Raw genomic sequence first — 20,096 nt, forward strand, 5'->3', positions numbered from 1 at the left:
GAGGGTGGGTGCGGAAGCGAGATCATGTTGTTTCTGGCGAGAAACTCACGTATGAGGAGAGCTCAGTGACAGGGTAACGCACGTGCTCAGAACAGCACCGGTTGAACAGCTCCTGATGTACACAGGACGATGTCTTTTGGCACACTGACTTATGAAGATCGGTGCTCCCTGTGAATGTGCATGCAACCTTGTGCTGCCATCTGTTGGCATGTTACAAAAATCCTCTCAAAACCTTTTGTTACCACCTCGTTCACACCCCAATATACAAACACACACACACACACACACACACACACACACACACACACACACACACACACACGTGTATCCAGAGGTGTAGAGTGAAAATTTGCACTTACAAACACACTGAGTAACAGAATGAATGTTAGGAATTTGTTATAACCATCTAACCTTATTCTAACGTCTCTAGATCTTGGAAAGGGAGAGGATAAATTGGGATCTTGAATTCTATCGCTGCTGTTCGGACACCCTGAAAGACAAAGCAGTCTGGGTGTCCTAACCCTAGTGCATGTGTGTATACGTGTGTGACGGCTGGCTGACGTCGAACCAGCGAGACGACAGGCCTTCGCAGACAACCAGACAGGCACAGGGTTCCACATTGTACATGTTTCAACAGTCCGACACGTATCCCATTCATTACGTTTAACTACAGAAGCAGAAGGTAGACATTAACGTCATCTCCTTCGTATTAGAACGAGCTCCACCAACCATCCCTGGTCATTTCAGCACTCCCTTTCTGTTCCTCCCAGCCCGCTATATATCCAAAGTTTTGTACAAAGTTATTAATTCCCGTTCTTTCTTTCTTTCTTTTTTTTTATTTTATCGCCTGGAAATGTTATGTTTTTATAAATATTATTTATTATACAATGTATATATCTGTATGACTGAACTAAGATTATATATTTGAAGAACAACCTACTGTCTCATTCTCTTGATTTATTATGGGTGAAGTATGACTGAAGACATACCAACCAACCCAAGAAAATAATAATAATAATAATAATAAAATATATCACACACACACACACACACACACACACACGCGTACTCACACATACACACACACAAATACTTTGTGCATATATACTTATACTATAATTTTTGTAATTTTATTTATATATTCTCTCTCTATATACACACACTGGCGATCAAAATTAGAGAACAATTTATAAACAATAGAACAATTCTGAAATAATGTCATCTTCACTGCTCAACAGATAAAAGGAGTTTTTGTCCTGTCTATACCATGCTACCAGAACACCTTTTCCACAAAATAACTAAGGCATTTCCAAAAAAAAACATTATTTTGCAGAAAACACACTGATCAAAATTAGAGAACAACAATGACTGTAGCATGGAAAAAGATTACAACAAAATGTTCTGAAGGTTACAACAGTCAGCAATTAGTAGGAAGTGTACAGGCCTCTGCTCTGAATGACTTCAGCACATCTGTAGCCACAGGACAGCACTAGTCTCTCACACTGCTCTGGTGTGATTTAGGTCCACTCTTCTTCCAGTCTCCTCCACAGTTCGGTGACTGTAGTGGGTTTCTTGACCATAACTTTGTCATCAAGGATTTTCCAGAGGTTCTCTATTGGGTTGAGATCAGGACTCTGAGCAGGCCATGTCATTATTTCAATGTTTTCAGTTTGAAGGAACTGCTTTACCCGTTTTGCTGTGTGACATGGAGCGTTATCCTGCATGAACACTGTGGGCTGATTGGGTGATGAACGCAGGGAAGGAACCATATGTTGTTGAAGAAGGTTCTGATAAACATTTGCATTCACTCTGACATGTAACTGTATAAGAGGCCCAACTCCTGCTGCAGAAAACATGCCCCAAACCATGACACTTCCTCCTCCACTTTTCACTGACTTCTTTACACAATTTGGGTTCAGTCTTTCTCCAGTTTGTCGCCGAACATAATGTTTCCCATCGGACCCAAATAAATTAAACTTGCTTTCATCACTGAAGTGAACTTTGGACCAGTTCTCCTCTGTCCACACAACATGTTCCTCAGCAAAGCTTAGTCTAGCCTTTTGATTCTTTCTGCTAATGAGAGGTTTGGTCACTGCAGAGTGGGCTTTTAGTCCAAATGCTCTTAAACGTCGAGACACTGTATGACGAGACAGATCCTTACCCTGTTCAGCGCTGAACTGGTGATCAATTCCAGCTGCAGTGTGGAAACGATTGCCCATTGAGATCCTCCATAGTATCCTGTCCTCTCTTATATTTGTCTTCCATGGACGACTAGCCTTCTTGGTGGACTTGAATGAGTTTGTGATGTTGTAAAGGATTCAATATTCTTGAAATCACAGATTTGGAACGACCAACTTGTCTTGCTATGGCTGATAGGGTCATCCCTTTGGCCTTCATCTGGAGAACCTGCTGCCGGAGGCTTTCAGTCACTTTAGAACGGCCCACCATCTTGCAGAGTCAGTGAAACTGGAAGTTAGGCTGCCGGTTTAATAGGGGTTTACAGATAATCAAGGAATTTAGCACCAGGTACCAGATTAACACCAATAACTGGGAGGAATCTGAAAGTGTTCTCTAATTTTGATCAGTGTGTTTTTTGCAAAATAAGGTTTTTTTTAAATGCCTAGTTATTTTGTGGAAAAGGTGTTCTGGTAGCATGGTATAGGCATGACAACTTCAACTGTTGAGCAGTGATCACATTATTTCAGAATTGTTCAATTGTTTATAAATTGTTCTCTAATTTTGATCACCAGTGTATATATACATTTATATATATAATTAATAATAAATTAAATCAGACAGTCGTTTAAAGTTTTTGAGAGACACACGCATGTTCCTTTTGTTTTGATGCAACAAACTCGCTGTGACTGCAAGAAAATTTACTTTGATCAAATGAACACTTTATTTTCATAAATAAAATCCTCCCTCATCATGAACACCATCTTCACATGCTCTCGCATCCGGACACTTCGTTTCTCCAAACATTCATCTGAAACTCTTTGCTGTGTCTCTTCTCACCAGAGATGTTCTTCACTAGTTGGAGATTTTCTGGTTGATCCCAGAGCAGTTCAGTAGGATTGAGGTGCGGCGACTGGGCAGGTCGTTCCATGATAAATCACTCGAGGCGTCTGTTTTCTCTCTAAATAACACTTACAGAACTCAGAACTTCGTCATCGTCTTGTTGTACAGTGAAGTCGATTCCAATGAGCCGCTTTCAGTCCAGACAGAACTGCATGGTGTTGAAGTGTGGAATAGGAGCCATGTTGGTTTACTTTCACTTTCCGGAACCTTCCCTGCTCCAAAACATTTCCAAACCATTAATCTTCCACCTCCAATCATCCATCCATCCATCCATCCATCCATCCATCCACCCACACACACACACACACACACACACACACACACACGACCTTACATTAAACCTAGTAGTCTACTTTATTAGCTCATTGACAGAACGGTACATGTTTCCAGTTTCCAGCCTGCATGCAATGTCATTATGTCATTTAAGTTCTCGGTGTTTACGTCATATCGTAGCCCAGGAAGATGTAGCATCTTTAAGTGTAGATGACAGAGAGAGTAAAAGAGAGTAAAAGAGAGAGAGAGAGAGAGAGAGAGAGAGAGAGAGAGAGAGAGAGAGAGAGAGAGAGAGAGAGAGGATGAAAGAAAAACCTCACACTTTACACATCTTGGGAATTCCTGAACACGATTTAATGACACCTTACGTTGGGTCAGAGTGCGCAGGGTTTTAAACATAGACCACTTGTGCATTTCAAGCATGATGCAGAAACAGACAATATTTCACATACAGCGCACGTATTTAGTGCAAGACTTCGATTTATTTCAATTGTTCATCTCGTGACAATGATAAAATAGAGGAAAAATAAAATGATAAAATATATTCTTTTTTTAGAGCAAAATTATTTATTTGAAACATCACAAATATGATTTAAACTAATTCACAATATTAAAATCGCAAATGGGGCAAATTTTATAACCAAATGTTTATTATTTTACCAAAACGACCAGCTTTAAAACAGCACACACCAACGGGGTCCACTTTTTAAAAGGGTGCCTTTACTTTTGCCCTAAGTACCGCAGTCTTATGCCTCCCAATTTATAGATGTGTTTTGGTTCCTCACCGTCTTTGATATCACATGATAGTCTATAAAATGCTCACTCGGTGTGCATAAGTATTCACCCCCTTTGTTTTCTAGTCGCACTGAAACAGATTATAAAACAGGTATTAAATTTGTTATGACAAAAACAGCCCAAAATTTTTATTATTAAAGAGTACGTTTTCACCCCAATACCATAATAACGTTCTTTCAGCTTCTCCCGTTAGGGGTCGCCACAGCGGATCATCCGTATTCTTGATCCGCATGTTCGATTTGGCATGTTTTACGCTGGATGGCCTTCCTAACGCAACCCTTCCCATTTATCCGGGCTTGGGGCCGGCACTAAGAGTGCACTGGCTTGTGCAACCCTAATGGCTGGGGTTGGTTCCCTGCCCGGGGATCGAACCCGGGCCGCAGCGGTGAGAGCGCCTCATCCTAACCACTAGACCACCAGGGAACCTTAACCCCAATACCATGAAACATCTAAAAGCTCAAGCAGAAACTAGCAGTTATCTATTTTTTATTCACCTGTGTGAATAAAGCGATGTTTCCTGTAACGTTGGAAAAAAGAAAAAAAAAAAAGAGACAAAAAAAAATGTATATACAAACAATTTCTAGAAATCTATTAATCAGGTTTTCTACATAGCGACTTAAAAACTCAAATCCAATTAAAAAGTTAAAAAAAGTGCTTTACAGTAAAAATAACAACACAAATAGAGCATTCACAAGTATCCAAGTATCAGCCAAGAAACACAAAAAAATGTTAATAACTGAAAGTTTAACATCCTTCAGTGGTTAAGGCTTCGGGCTACTAATCAGAAGGTTGGAGGTTCAAGCCCCGAGATCACAAAGACGTCACTGAAGGGACCAAATTTTTTATTACATTTTTAAAAGCAAATGAAATAAAATAATGCAAAGTGGTAGCTTAGTGATTGAGGCTCTGGGTTACAGATCAGAAGGTCAGGGGTTCAAGCCCAATTATCAGCAAGCTGCAACACACAGGACCCTTGAGCAAGACTCTTAAAACTCCACGGACGCATCATGGGTGACCCTGCGCTCTGCCCCAAGCTTCCGAACATCACCGGGATATGCAAAGAAATCATTTCCATGTCGAATCAATAAAGTATTCTAAATAAAAATAAATAAATTCACGAACTGGAAGCCAAAACAGGGGTAATACGCATGTTCTCGCCTACGTGTATCAGTCAGAAGAACCTGTTCAGGGATGATCGACGATTGTGGGAGTCCGATGTACAACGTATTACAATAGTCTAATCTGGAGATAGCTCATAACCGCATGTGGAGCCTTTTCAAGATCTTAAAAAGATAGAAAAAGAGTTTAGGGAACCTTTTTTTTCTATAAAGTAAGATTTCTTACACAGGGTTTTATGGATAAATTAATGGATGGATGGATCCAAGGAGCCGAGTTAAGTGTCACTTGAGATTTAAATGAAGATAAATTAAGAAATGAAGCCGAATGGCAGCCATGATGAGCGTTTCAGAAAGAGGAAGGTCTTCACCCGTCGCTTGAAGATATCCAGTGACTCAGCTGTTCGGACTTCTAGGGGAAGTTCGTTCCACCACCTCGGTGCCAAAATAGAGAAGAGTCTTGATGCAGGTGATGGTTAAGGGCCTTGTCGAAGGGCCAAGGAGTGGCAGCTTGGCGGTGTTAGGATTTGCACTGGCTCCCGCCTCCCAAAAAATTTGGGCTGGACCACGGATTTGTAAGAGATTTTGTCCACATGCTGCTCACAGGACGGAGCATTACATTTACAAATTTGGCTTACTTACATTTTTCTCATTTATACGCTTCAGCAGATGGGGGTTAGGGGCCTTGCACAGGGGCCCAGCAGTGACATCATAATGTTGCGGGGTTTAAAAAAAAAAAAAAAGTAAAACAACAAAAACCAGTGTATTGCATTTGCTGAATTTACGCCTTTATTCAGAACGACTTACATTTTATCTCAATTACACAGCTAAACAACCGAGTGTTAAGGGCCTTGCTCAAGGGCCCAACAGTAGCAGCTTGGCAGTGCTTGGATTTGAACCCATGACCTTTCCGATCAGAAGTCCAAAATCTTATCCACTGAGCTACTTCCCCTTATTGTGTTATAAAGGGTCCGTGTACGATGCGTTCATGTGTTCCGGAAAAAAAAAAAATAAAAAGAGAAAACGGCTCTGTTCTGTTCGTTTCTGAGTCACACAACCGAAAGAATATAATTTATTTGTTTATCTATTCATTTAATCACAAACTGTAGTAATAATTTCAATCTCACAATACCAGATAGAATCAATATCCTGAAGTGTATAATATTCATGACCTAAAATCCAATCTAATTCACACTGTGCGATTTTGAATAGTCCTTTGTGATTGTTGCTGTTCAGACTGTACAAACACGATCCCCATATCACACTGTAGGATCTCAGATATCATAACGTCAGACTGTACGACACTCGAGCTGATGTCCACTGGAAAAAGATTTGTGTGAGTTTTACGCCATCGATCCGTGACACATTCAGACCCGCGGTTCTCTCGCTAGCGGTAGCTGGCAGCAAAGAAAAACGATCTGTAGTGTTCGTTTTGTTTGTGACATGCCTCAGATTTTTCCCTCCATTATTCAAGTTTCTCTTCTGGTTGTTACGTCCACCTGATTTGCTTCAAAGCCTGGTGCACACGGTGCCATTTTGGCCAGGATTTAAATGTCCGAGAGACAAACGTTGAAAAATCGCAAACGATTCCTAAAAAACCCTGAGGCTAAAACCGGCGGTTTGTTCATCGACCGTTGCGATCATTTTAATCCGATGAAATTCTGGGGAAAAATTTCAGACTTGAGAGTGACCATCAAACCCCGATAGGAGCGCCGGACCTGATGACCTCAGGGAAAATGTGGATATGAGTCAAGTGGACGGTACACCAAGAAGAGAGCTACAGATTTTTGTTTGCTGCTAGCTACCGTTAGCGAGAGGATGCGGGTCTGAACGTTTGTCCAGACATGGGGATCGTGTTTGTACAGTCTGACAAGCAACAATCGCAAAGGACTATTAAAAACTGCACAGTGTGAACCCGGGATTCCATCCAGTCCTTACCTGGGAGTCAAAGGGAATTTCATTGGAGGTCATTTCTCAAGATGAAAAGTCCACTCTGGAGCTGTTTGCACAAATGAGAAGTAAAATGATACATCCAGGTTGTTCAAGAGTCCCACAAACCCAAACAACTCGAATTGGGAACAAAAAACTGAGGCGTATTTGCATAAAACCCAGTTCTATCGTTTATTTTACATTTTCCAAAAAAACCAAAAAATAAATAAATCGAATGAACGCAGCGCACACGCGCCCGGAAAGTGTTCTACACGTGGGCTTACATCCAGGATCGACTCTACTCTCTACTGTAGACGTTTGGGGATAACGTGATGAGAATATGGCTTGATCTCAAGAGCCCACGTGGAGGTAAAAAGAGAAGAATTTAGATCCTTCACCAAAACAAATGAGAACTAAATGTGTTTTTATTTTATATAAAACTTAGGCTTGTATATTAGACTAAGGAGGAATGTTTAATGCATAATGTAAGCATTTACATGCTAAACAACACACACACACGCACGCACAAAATTCCAGTTGCAATAAGAGTGTTGGCCATTTTTTTCCACTGATCAATGCAGGGTGTGTGTGTGTGTGTGTGTGTGTGTGTGTGTGTGTGTGTGTGTGTGTGTGCGCAGTGTTCAGTGGAGCAGAGGTCGGTTTGGATGGCAGCAATTCCACAGCACCCTGAAAAGAACAAAATATGATCAGTCTTAAACTGATCCTGATCATCCTTAGTTCGATTTTTGCTAAGAGCCTGGATCATCACGGAACCGATTTACTTTGAACAGCATTTGTAATTACGATCATTAGATAAAGTTTGTAGGTTTCAGTGCTCATTGAAATGAGGTCAGCCTTCGCTCCCCACCTGCATCAATGATCCTGTTCCCCACTGTTACTTCCTTAGAGCACTTTTGATAGATTCTGACCACTGCAGACCAGGAACATCACACAAGAACTGCAGTTTTGGAGACGCTCTCACCCAGACGTCTAGACGTCACGATTTGTCAAACTCGCTCGAATACTTACGCTCGCCCATTTTTCGTGCTTCCAACATGTCAACTTTGAGGAGCAAATCGAAGACTTCTGACCAATCAGATTTGCGAACTAAATTGCGGCATAAATGATTTAATTCGAAGGCGCACGTGGCTGTGCGATTCGGATATCGTTTTTGAAAATATATGTATAACGAGCTGACGCAAATCGCAGCACGTCCCGTAGTGGTGAATTCTTTTTCTTCCCTTAAACTAAAGCAATTTAACAACAAAAATGAGCAATTTATGGAAAAACGATACATACGGTACGTGCTTAAAGCGTTAATCTAAAAAGGAAGACTTTGCATTTTAGTTATAATGAGTGAAGCGAAAATATGCAAATACGTGCATCACGCTCTGAAAAATACAAAAGCCCGGATTGTATTAAAGACTACAAATTAAGGGAAAAAAAATTATAATAAATAAAAAAAAAAAACACAAATGCAAGTTTAGGGAGGGGGCACTTACTTTTAAGCACAATACACTTCTTTAGGGGTGTGACTTTAAGGGCTGTTCTACTCTCTGTACGGTATATTTATAGGTAAAAATAAAAAATAAAAAAGGAAATGGAAAATATATTTAGAAAAAGTACTGGAAATAATATCTTTTTTGAAAAAGACCACGATTTGTATACTTAAAAAAATAAATAAATAAAAAAGAGAAACAATAATAAAAAAAAACTAAAAAAACGTGTTGAATAAAACATATGAATGAAGTAAAGAAACACAAAGTTAATTCTCACCGTGAAGCCTGCGAGTGTGTGGCTATGCCCTGCCTGTGGCGCTTTATGAGACCATGTGCTTATCAGAGCCCAGTCTATAAAAAAATTACAAATTAAAAAATAAATAAACAAAAAAACAGCAACAATTTTTGAGAAAAATAAATAATATATAATATCAGAGGAAAGAAAAGGTGACGGGGCAGAACTTACGCGCCCTCTTCTGTCAGCAGAGCAATAAACTTCTTAACTCGGTACTGATTTGGCATCTGAAATAACCACACACACACACACACACACACACACACACACACACACACACACACACACACACACACACACAGTGAGAGAAATACAGAAGAAATCAGAAGGTAACTATTAATCTAAAGACATACAAGTGTGTGTGTGTGTGTGTGTGTGTGTGTGTGTGTGTGTGTGTGTTAGTAAATAAACCAAATGTATCCAAAGAGCTAATTAATGCTACCACAGCTACTGACCAATCAGATTTGAGAACGTCATTCAATGATGTCATGACGTTGTATCGGGCAGAAACTCTCCAGCATTGATGCGCTTTCTGGGCAAAAGTTTGTGGACAACTGACCATTAAATTGCTACTGTATACTCTTCTTCTGAAAGATCTCATTCCACATATCCTCTTATAATAACATCCACTCTTCTGGGAGGATGTTCCACTAGATTCTGTGGAGATTTTGTGGAGATTCATTCAAGGGTGTTAGTAAAGTCAGGTCCTGACGTAGGACACATCCAAAGACGTCCTAAACTGTCCTATAGTTCTTATACTATAATAAATTAATCAGGTGTATCAGAACGTCTAATAAACCTAACATGAATTACCTGAAAAAACACCACACACACACACACACACACACACTTTTCTTAAATTTCAAGTTCTTTAGTTCAGCTGGGACGATTCCCGGGTCGGAACACGTCTCATAAACCTGCTCGGTACCACTTGAAACCCCCAAACCGAACCGCTTCTGGAGATATCGGTGCACAGGTGGATGAGGAGTGTGGAGGTAAAAGCTCTGCACGGGCAGGAGGTTTAGTCAGGAACAGAGGAACGGCTGTGCTGCGTACACCATAATTTCTCACTTGCCCGTGGCGGTCGGAGTCAGAACGCGAGCGACGCGAAGGAGGGGAAGGAATGCGAGGAAAAGAGGTGAAAAGAGGCAAAAATCTGGGAGGGCCGTCACGTCGGAGCAACGCGGCTGAGTGCAGCATGTCCCGGCAGACTTCCTCTCATACCTCAGCGGGAGTAAAGAGGGGTTGCATCTAACGAGGCTGCTTATGACAGCGAACAAGTATCAGGGAGCACGCGGGAGCACACGGGAGCGCTACGATTAGTGGGAGAATATATAATTATCATCCTTAAAAAAAATAAATCAATCAATAAGTGCATCCTACACTATAAGTCCAAAAGTTTGTGGACACCCGATTTCACATCGAGTCACTCTTATAGTAAACTCCACTCAATACAGTACATACGTACATACAATGGGTATTGGGGCAAATCCTTTATGATATGCCAACTTTAATTAAATAATGAATATTCATTAATTAATTACTGTTAATTACAAAATTCATACAATTAATGAATTTATTTATACATTGCTATTAAATACATAATACTAAAATTAATAAATAAAAAAAATAAAAAAATAAATAATTAATTAATTAAATAAATGTTCATATACACACACACACACACACACACACACACACACACACACACACACACACACACACACACATACATATATATGAACATTTATTTAATTCTTTTTTTATGATTAATGCAAATAATTAAATAAATAATTAAAACTAAATGTGGCGTTTTCCTCTGACGCCACAGTCATTTTTTCTGCTAATGAACGGCATGATTTTATTATTTTTTTATAAACGCGTTTGTTCCTGCGTTTGCTCGTGTTATAGCAGCTATAAATGGTCCTTCCTTCACCTGCTGCTCTATTTTTGCTCTCCAAGATCGAGCTGGAGTGATAGCAGAAGAGTGAGATATAACGCTTTTATAACCGCAGGACACGTGGCGTAAAGTGATTCAAACTGATAAACGACTGAACGCTTGCAGGATTAATAATGAGAGCTGTGAGTCAGGGACTCGTCTAGACACCGAGGAAGGAGAAGTCTCTCTCTCTCACCTGCAGGGCCATCTCAATGAGCATCTGAAGCTTCTTAATGCCGAGCCACACCCCTTTGCCTTTCACTTCCTTAGAGATCTGCATACGTTCGTCTTCCTGGAAGCCTCCCAGCAGCTTTAACACACACACACACACACACACACACACACACACACACACACACACACACACACACACACACACACACACACCAACACAACACCTTAAGAATATTTCCACATGAAATAATTTTGCTGTTATACTCTTTAATTTCATTCTTCTTGTTTTTCCATCCATCAATCCGTCAATCCGTCCCACCTCTTGATTCACTCTCTATTTTTTATATTCTTTTTTTCATCCTTCGCTCAACCATTTTTCTTTCATTATGAATCATTTTATTCATCAATCAATCAATTCTTTCATCATTAAGCCATTTATCCCTCCCTTTATCTCTGTTTATTCCTTTTTAATGCATAATCGATGTATCCCATCTCTCCATCTCTCACCTTCGATCCCTCCATTCTTTTTAATCCCATCCCTCAATTTATTCTCTTAATATTATTTTACCCATCAATCTATCATTCTTTCATTATTAAGCCATTTTTTCATCCCTTTCTGTTTACTCCTTTTTATTATTAATCTATGTATCCTATCTCTCCCCATCTCTCCCTATCCTCTCTCTCTTCATCCCTCAAGCTCTCTCTATCTCCCAATCTATCCATCTCTCAGTCTTTCCATCTTCTATCTCTAAATCTCCTCTCTTCATCTCTCATCTATCTCTTCATCTTTTACTCTTTTTCTCTCAATTTCTCAGTCTCTCCATCTATCTCTCTATCTCTCAGTCTCTCAAACTCTCTCCCCATCTCACCTTCTAACATCTTCCCAACTCTCTCTTCATAGTTTCCACACATTTCTGTATTCATCTATATACCTGTTTATTTATATCTCTATTAATCTGTATTCATTTCTGTCATTCTACCCATCGCTCTCTTTCTCTCGAGTCTGACCTCCAGCGCCTCAACCAGATGTTCTCCTCTGGAGATGTTGGGGATGTGGATTTTGGTGCTGAAGGCGTCCAGCATTCCCATCTCCTGCAGCACGTCCTTACGGCTGGTGGTACCCAGGATCAGCAGCTTACGACCCTACACACACACACACACACACACACACACACACACACACACACACACACACACACACACACACACACACACACACACACACACACAGGATAAAATCAAGCTGATGAGTGGTGTGTATTTAATGACCTCCTATACAGTGAGGAAAATAAGTATTTGAACACCCTGCTATTTTGCAAGTTTTCCCACTTAGAAATCATGGAGGGGTCTGAAATTGTCATCGTAGGTGCATGTCCACTGTGAGAGACATAATCTATTTATTTGTATGATACAGCTGCAAATAAGTATTTGAACACCTGAGAAAGTCAATGTCAATATTTGGTACAGAAGCCTTTGTTTGCAATTACAGAGGTCAAACGTTTCCTGTAGTTTTTCACCAGGTTTGCACACACTGCAGGAGGGATTTTGGCCCACTCCTCCACACAGATCTTCTCTAGATCAGTCAGGTTTCTGGCCTGTCGCTGAGAAACACGGAGTTTGAGCTCCCTGCAAAGATTCTCTATTGGATTTAGGTCTGGAGACTGGCTAGGCAACGCCAGAACCTTGATATGCTTCTTACAGAGCCACTCCTTGGTTATCCTGGCTGTGTGCTTCGGGTCATTGTCATGTTGGAAGACCCAGCCTCGACCCATTTTCAATGCTGTAACTGAGGGAAGGAGGTTGTTCCCCAAAATCTTGCAATACATGGCCCCGGTCATCCTCTCCTTAATACAGTGCAGTCGCCCTGTCCCATGTGCAGAAAAACACCCCCAAAGCATGATGCTACCACCACCATGCTTCACAGTAGGGATGGTGTTCTTGGGATGGTACTCATCATTCTTCTTCCTCCAAACACGTTTAGTGGAATTATGACCCAAAAGTTCTATTTTGGTCTCATCTGACCACATGACTTTCTCCCATGACTCCTCTGGATCATCCAAATGGTCATTGGCAAACTTAAGACGTGTCTGGACATGTGCTGGTTTAAGCAGGGGAACCTTCCGTGCCATGCATGATTTCAAACCATGACGTTCTGGGCTGATTTCTCACCTTCCTTAGGATCATTGAGACCCCACGAGGTGAGATCTTGCATGGAGCCCCAGTCCGAGGGAGATTGACAGTCATGTTTAGCTTCTTCCATTTTCTAATGAGTGCTCCAACAGTGGACCTTTTTTCACCAAGCTGCTTGGCAATTTCCCCGTAGCCCTTTCCAGCCTTGTGGAGGTGTACAATTTTGTCTCTAGTGTCTTTGGACAGCTCTTTGGTCTTGGCCATGTTAGTAGTTGGATTCTTACTGATTGTATTAGGTGGACAGGTGTCTTGATGCAGCTAAGACCTCAAACAGGTGCATCTAATTTAGGATAATAAATGTAGTGGAGGTGGACATTTTAAAGGCAGACTAACAGGTCTTTGAGGGTCAGAATTCTAGCTGATAGACAGGTGTTCAAATACTTATTTGCAGCTGTATCATACAAATAAGTATTTAAAAAAATCATACATTGTGATTTCTTAGATACTTTAGATTATGTCTCTCACAGTGGACATGCACCTACAATGACAATTTCAGACCCCTCCATGATTTCTAAGTGGGAGAACTTGCAAAATAGCAGGGTGTTCAAATACTTATTTTCCTTACTGTAACTAATGTTCTCAATTTAACAAGCCAATGCATGGTGTGGCCAAAATTATCGTGACACCTGCCATTTCCCAAACTGGTGGCACCAAGTCAGAGGTATACAACTATATAGGACTTCACAGGAGCAACAAAACCTGTCCAGCAATCCAGCTCCATAAAAATATGCTTTACATGGGTTGGAGTGGAAGATCTCCTGCTGTAGAGCATTCAGATGAATGTGAACGCTGACCGCACCCCAGGCCTCCTCACTTCCTTTAACAGCGTTACAGCAACAGGAGACAATAGTGCAATCGAATAGATATCAAACAGGGTTTCTTTAGGTCAAATTTAAGACGTTTTTAAGACCATTAAGAATAAAATTTAAGATCTGTATCAGGACATCAAACACACACACACACACACACACACTAATACGTTGTTAGCAACTGGCTGTAACCGCGTGCTAAATACTTTTTCTTTTTCCAAGCCGTGTATCGCGTGTATTCGCGTGTATTTGCACCACTAACAGAAAGCTGATTCGCTGCTGCATGTTGGTCTCATTTGTAGTGGATTAGGTTTGGCGAAAGAACAAAGACGTTTTTCAGGCCTAAAAGTTTTTTATGTTTCATACTTTTTAAAGACCCCACAGAAACAAAGCATGACAGAAGTTATGAAAGCATTACAACAGGTAGATCAATAGGATACAAATAAAACACGTCCCGAGTCACCGCCCTCTCGTTCCAGAACGTTCAGAGAAAGCCGGAACTTGCCGAAGAGGTAGATCTTTCCCAGAGGCCCCCGACGAGCCGAGGGGGATTACGGGTCGCCCTCCTGTGGCGCGAGGGGGTCCGGACATGCCGGTGCATGCAGATGAGGTGGCACACAGGCGGCGGGCCTGCCAGGTCCCCACGCTCTCACAGGACCTTTCAGTCCTGCGTCTCCCGTTCGCCGGCTCCCCGCTGAGCTCGCACACACAGGCTCGACCCGAAGGAACAGAGCCGGCCCTGTTCGCCACGACCCGCACAAACAACACCACGCCGCAAACAAAACTCTGACAACACACACACCCTGGCCTGCACGGACAGCACAGATACCCCGACTGCGCTCCCACAACAGCAGCTTTCATGCCTTTACAGATATGTTTTTAGACCTTAAACCTGCGGGATTCCGGCGGTTCTGTACCGTGTAGTTTTGACTCAGGCCTTTAACATTCACGTAAATAAAAGGATACATAACAATCCTTATTTCTCAATTCCAGCACCAGGTCACAGTGGCGGACAGTAAGAAAGTTAATTCAATTCGTTGCTGCAGTTATGCAGCTTTTTCATGCATCTGTACTTTACTGTAGTATTTTCATTTAAACTTCAACACATTTCTCAAATATTTTACTTTTTACTGCATTTTGCAAAATCAGCCTTTTTATTTATGAGCGGATAAAAAAGTAACCGGTCAAATACGCTCTGTTTTGAACTCGTTTTGATTGCCGCTTGGTGTATCTACTGATCTACTGACATACAGTTCAGCGTCAGTTCATCAGAACATTTAGAGTGGAATAAACGATGAAAAAACTCCAGACTCGAACTCACCACAACACACGGAAATAAGCATCAAAATAAATGTTATTTGCCCTGGCCTTTACAGTACGATTCCATTTGTAACATTAAATGCTTAAGAAGTACATATACAAATATACGAATACATTTTTTAAATTAAGTTCATTTTCATTTAATCTGTTAAATTTAGGTAATGCACTATTAACTGCGTGTCAAAACAAAAACAAAACGTTGCGTCAGTGTTTCGCCTCTAGAGGCTGCACTTTTACTGTTCAGAAACAACCCGGAAAAACTATCGGTATGGATTTTTGCAGATAGCCGATAGCTCCATCAATCAACTTTCGGGGCCGAACAATAACTAAGAGGTATTTAAAAGAGTTACAATGAACACCATTATCCAGTGCAAAGGTTATTTGCATGGAATTGTGATTAACTTCTACACCTCCTGCTCTTGGGCTCGGTTTGATTTAACACCTCTCGCTGGCGACGCCTGGCTGCATTTGAGTCGAATTGCTGGAATTCCTGATGAAGTCAGTGCTACGGTTAGCAACTCAACAATGGGACACTATATGTGAAAATGTAGACAGAAAGGTGGGAGTGCCTAATAAAGTCCTGGTAAGTGTTTAAGAAATCAGCCCACCACCCCACAGACACACACACACACACACACACACACACACACACACACCCTTTTCTAATGTCACCACTAAAAATGAACCACTGAACAAATAATATCCCTTTAGTGAGTATAGAAAGACAGGGTACAGAGTACTTTTGAGCTAGTTAATAACTGGCCAATAAACTGTGTGTGTGTGTGTGTGTGTGTGTGTGTGTGTGTGTGTGTGTGTGTGTGTGTACTCACACTAGGAGGCACCTTCTTCAGCAGCACCAGCAGGGTCTGCAGAACAGAGTTCGAGAAACGTGGTCCGATTGGAACAAAATCTGAGAACGCAGGAAACATGCACATGACCGTTATACGAACATAACGAGGACTTTCCACCAACATGGTAAATATCACCATGGATTTGTTCTACCAACATATAAAAGCAAACCTTAACGTTATACTTGGTGACGAGATACGAGATGCTTAAAAAATATTGTTGTTTTTTATTGTTTGACCAAATCACGATTTAGATTTTTTTTTATGTGTAACTAGTCAACTTGAAACAAAACTACAACAACATGACTGAAGTAACATTTTCTTTATTAGTAATTAAAAAAAAACAATCTGGTTAAGGAACATTGTATTTTTTAGTTAAATATCTTGGACCTGTTGCACTTGAACAGCAGACTGTTGGCTTGTTTTGATCTTTTAGCTGTTGCGCGTTCTTCCAATTCAGCTTGGTGTCTTTGTCGCAAACGCTGGAATAAATTAGTGGTGCTGCCGCTACAGACTGCGGCGGACTTTCGGCATATTTCGCATTTGACAAAAGTTTGTTCCAAGTCTGACCTCTAAAATCATATCCAAAGCATGGAGGAAATGTGCCGAAACGTTACATTATGGTAAATATTGTCTCCTAGTTATTCTGCCATTGGTGCAATGACGATGGATCTGATTGGATGTGTAATTGAAAAAAAATATTTTAAAAAACACCGAACTCTGGTGACCAAACTTACATCTTACATCTTTGTGGGGACATTTTACATCATGCAGGTCCTCACAAAGTTGAATGCAATGAATATTATCTAAATACACTACATGGGCAAAAGTATGTGGACCTGACCATAAGATTGCTATGAGATAGACAGATAGATAGACAGATAGACAGATAGATAGATAGAGAGAGAGAGAGAGAGAGAGAGAGAGAGAGAGAGAGAGAGAGAGAGATAGATAGATAGATAGATAGATAGATAGATAGATAGATAGATAGATAGATAGATAGATAGATAGATAGATAGATAGATAGATAGATAGATAGATAGATAGATAGATAGACTTACCAAGGAGGCGCTCAATATCATCCACCACCACGCAGCTCAGCTGAGACTTGTAGGCGTCATCAAAGATCTATGCACGTGATAAGAACAGATATCTTGTAAGAACTTAGTCACGTGACCCTACCCTTATTACATCACACCGCATTGTCTTCACCTTTTTGATGGCCTGGCACTTAGCGATCTCCGAGTGGCCGATCATCTTGTCTGGAGAGCAGATTTTGATGAAGGGGAACTGAGACTCCTCAGCAATTTTAGCCGCCAGGGCGGTTTTCCCGCTGTGAGGTGGACCTGCAGGAGACACGAGGAACCGAGGAGCAAGACCATTCATTATCCATCATCCATCCACTGAGCTCTCAGTTCATTCAACTTCACATCTCTCTATCAATCTTCTTATACAGACATTTATCATTCTCTATCTGTTCATCCATCTATATCTCTCTCTCTCCATTTATCCATCTCTACCTCTCCCTCTCTTCATTTACCCAGCTCTATTTTTCTCTCCGTTTATCCATCTTTATCCATCTCTATTTCTTTCTCCATTTATCCATCTCTACCTCTCCCTCTCTCTGCATTTATCTATCTCTACCTCCCATTCTCTCAGTTCTCTCTCTCTCCCTCTACCCAGTTATCCAGCTCTATTTTTCTCTCAATTTATCCATACCCATTTCTCTCTCTATGTACCCATCTCTCTTTCTCTCCCTTTGCATTTATCCAGCTATATCTATCGCTCACACTCTCCATTTATCCATCTTTATTTCTCTCTCCATTTATCCAGCTCTCTCTCTCTCTCTCTCTCTCTCTCCATTTATCCAGCTCTATTACTTTTCTCTATTTATGCATCTCCATCTATCTCCATTTATCCACCTCTATCATTGTCATTCTCTTTCCATTCATCCAGCTCTATCTTTCTCTCCATTTATCCATCTCTATTTCTTTCTCTATATATCCATCTCCATCTATCTCCATTTTCATTTCTATCATTGTCATTCTCTTTCCATTCATCCAGCTCTATCTCTCTCTAAATTTATCCACCTCTACCTCTATCTTTCTCTCCATTTATCCATCTCTCTCCATTAATCCATCTCTCTTCCGCTCTCTTTCCATTTATCCAGCTATATTTCTCTCTCCAATAATCCATCTCTACCATCCTCTATCCATTTATCTGTCTATCTCTTTTTTTTTTTTACATTTATCCATCTCTTTTTCTGTGGCACGGCTGTGATCATGTGATCATGTATCTGGCGTGACGTGACGTGGCGTGACGTACCCTCCAGCAGCACGGTCACTAGAGGTGTGCGTTCGCTGTTTTTGGTTTGCTGCACCAGCAGCTCTCCGTCTCCCAGGATGTCCGACACGCCGTTACTCCACTTCACGATGCCGTTCAGGATGTAGCTGGAGTAATCCTCCTGATTGGTGCCGAACGCCTGCGCACAGGAAGTGACACACACAAAAAGTACCACATTTTCCATGAGTTTTGGTTCAGGAAGTGGAACTGCAACCAAACAAAACCTCTATAATACAAGTCTTAAACTGTTAAAGAAAAAAAATAAGTTTAAAAACACAGTAACCACAATGTGAGCATAAAAACTGATCCCAGTAAAACTACATAAACAGACCTTGGACAAACATCTGGTGTAACAAGTGTGTGCGGGGTTTTTAATATAAATATAAATGTAATTTACAAGCGAATCCACACATCCTATGGTAGGCCATCAGGGCCAGCAAGACCTTCGGATGTTTTAATCTACCGTAATTTCCGGACTATAAAGCACACACTTATATAAGCCGCACCCACTGAATTTGACAAAGATTTTTATTTTTAACATAAATAAGCTGCACTTGTCTATAAGCCGTGTCTACACTGAAACTAATGAACTTTACACAGGCTTTACTGAAAGACACTAAATGCAATATGTTGCGCTTCTATTAGGAGCATAGCGGTATTTTGGGAACAGCACATCACTGCATTCTTCTGGTATTACTGCGTGTGTGTGCGTGTGAGACCGAGGAATATGTCCTTATTATTTTCTGATGCTCATTTCTAAGTTTCTTTGACTAACCCGTAACGCTGTTGCCGAGAAAAATAAAAAAGCACGAGTTTTGGAAACCTGTCTGTGCTTATATAATTTCTGTTGTAACTGGAGTTAGCGAGCTCTCCCTTCACCCAGACTCAACGCGTTACAACGGCTTGTATCTAAACAGTAGCTGACCAAGAAAGTCATTGTTCACTGTCTTCCTCCTTCCTTTCACAACTACAGTGGTAATTGACCTACGAGTGCATTAATGTATGAGTTTTCCGAGGTACGAGCAAATTGAGATACGACCTCGTCCATGGAACGAATTAAACTCGTAGGTCAAGGTACCACTGTATTTCCCTGGGGAGTTTATCACACAGGTGAGGTGCGTTTTTTCGTTTCCGTTCAGAAATTTCATTGGTCTAATGTTATGGGGTTCAGTTTTTTGGCTTGAAGTTTGTGAAACCGGGAAAAACCCAGGAAAAATCCATAAATAAGCCGCTTCGTTTTTTAAGCCATGGGGTTCAAAACTTGGGAAAAACGTAGCGGCTTATAGTCCGAAAAATACAGTATTAAAAAAATGATAAATATTGAAAGAAAATTTACAAGACAGACTTTTGGAGAAAAGCTGGGCATCGTGAGGAAAGTTTGGCCGAAACAGTTACTTTTTTCATAAATCGTTTATACTTTTCTTTCCTGTAGAATTAGCACAAAAATTGCAGAAAAAACCCGGGTTTATTTTATGAGGTTCATATTGAT

General features: G+C 40.8%; 1 protein-coding gene across 1 annotated transcript in view; it reads right to left on the reverse strand.

Moving 5' to 3' along the window:
- Positions 1–7,357: 7,357 nt before the first annotated feature.
- Positions 7,358–20,096, reverse strand: part of nsfb (N-ethylmaleimide-sensitive factor b) — a 33,890-nt gene continuing 21,151 nt past the window's right edge. Inside the window, exons 14-22 of the mRNA XM_046853426.1 lie at positions 18,590–18,746; positions 17,477–17,610; positions 17,326–17,392; positions 16,247–16,326; positions 12,106–12,240; positions 11,120–11,233; positions 9,156–9,211; positions 8,967–9,040; positions 7,358–7,877 (exon numbers count right to left, since the gene is read on the reverse strand). Of these exons, the coding sequence (XP_046709382.1) occupies positions 9,010–9,040; positions 9,156–9,211; positions 11,120–11,233; positions 12,106–12,240; positions 16,247–16,326; positions 17,326–17,392; positions 17,477–17,610; positions 18,590–18,746 (774 nt within the window). The 3' untranslated portion in view covers positions 7,358–7,877; positions 8,967–9,009. The remainder of the gene's footprint in view (positions 7,878–8,966; positions 9,041–9,155; positions 9,212–11,119; positions 11,234–12,105; positions 12,241–16,246; positions 16,327–17,325; positions 17,393–17,476; positions 17,611–18,589; positions 18,747–20,096) is intronic.

This window comes from Silurus meridionalis, chromosome 7 (genome assembly GCF_014805685.1).
Source record: "Silurus meridionalis isolate SWU-2019-XX chromosome 7, ASM1480568v1, whole genome shotgun sequence".
Lineage (NCBI taxonomy): Eukaryota > Metazoa > Chordata > Actinopteri > Siluriformes > Siluridae > Silurus > Silurus meridionalis.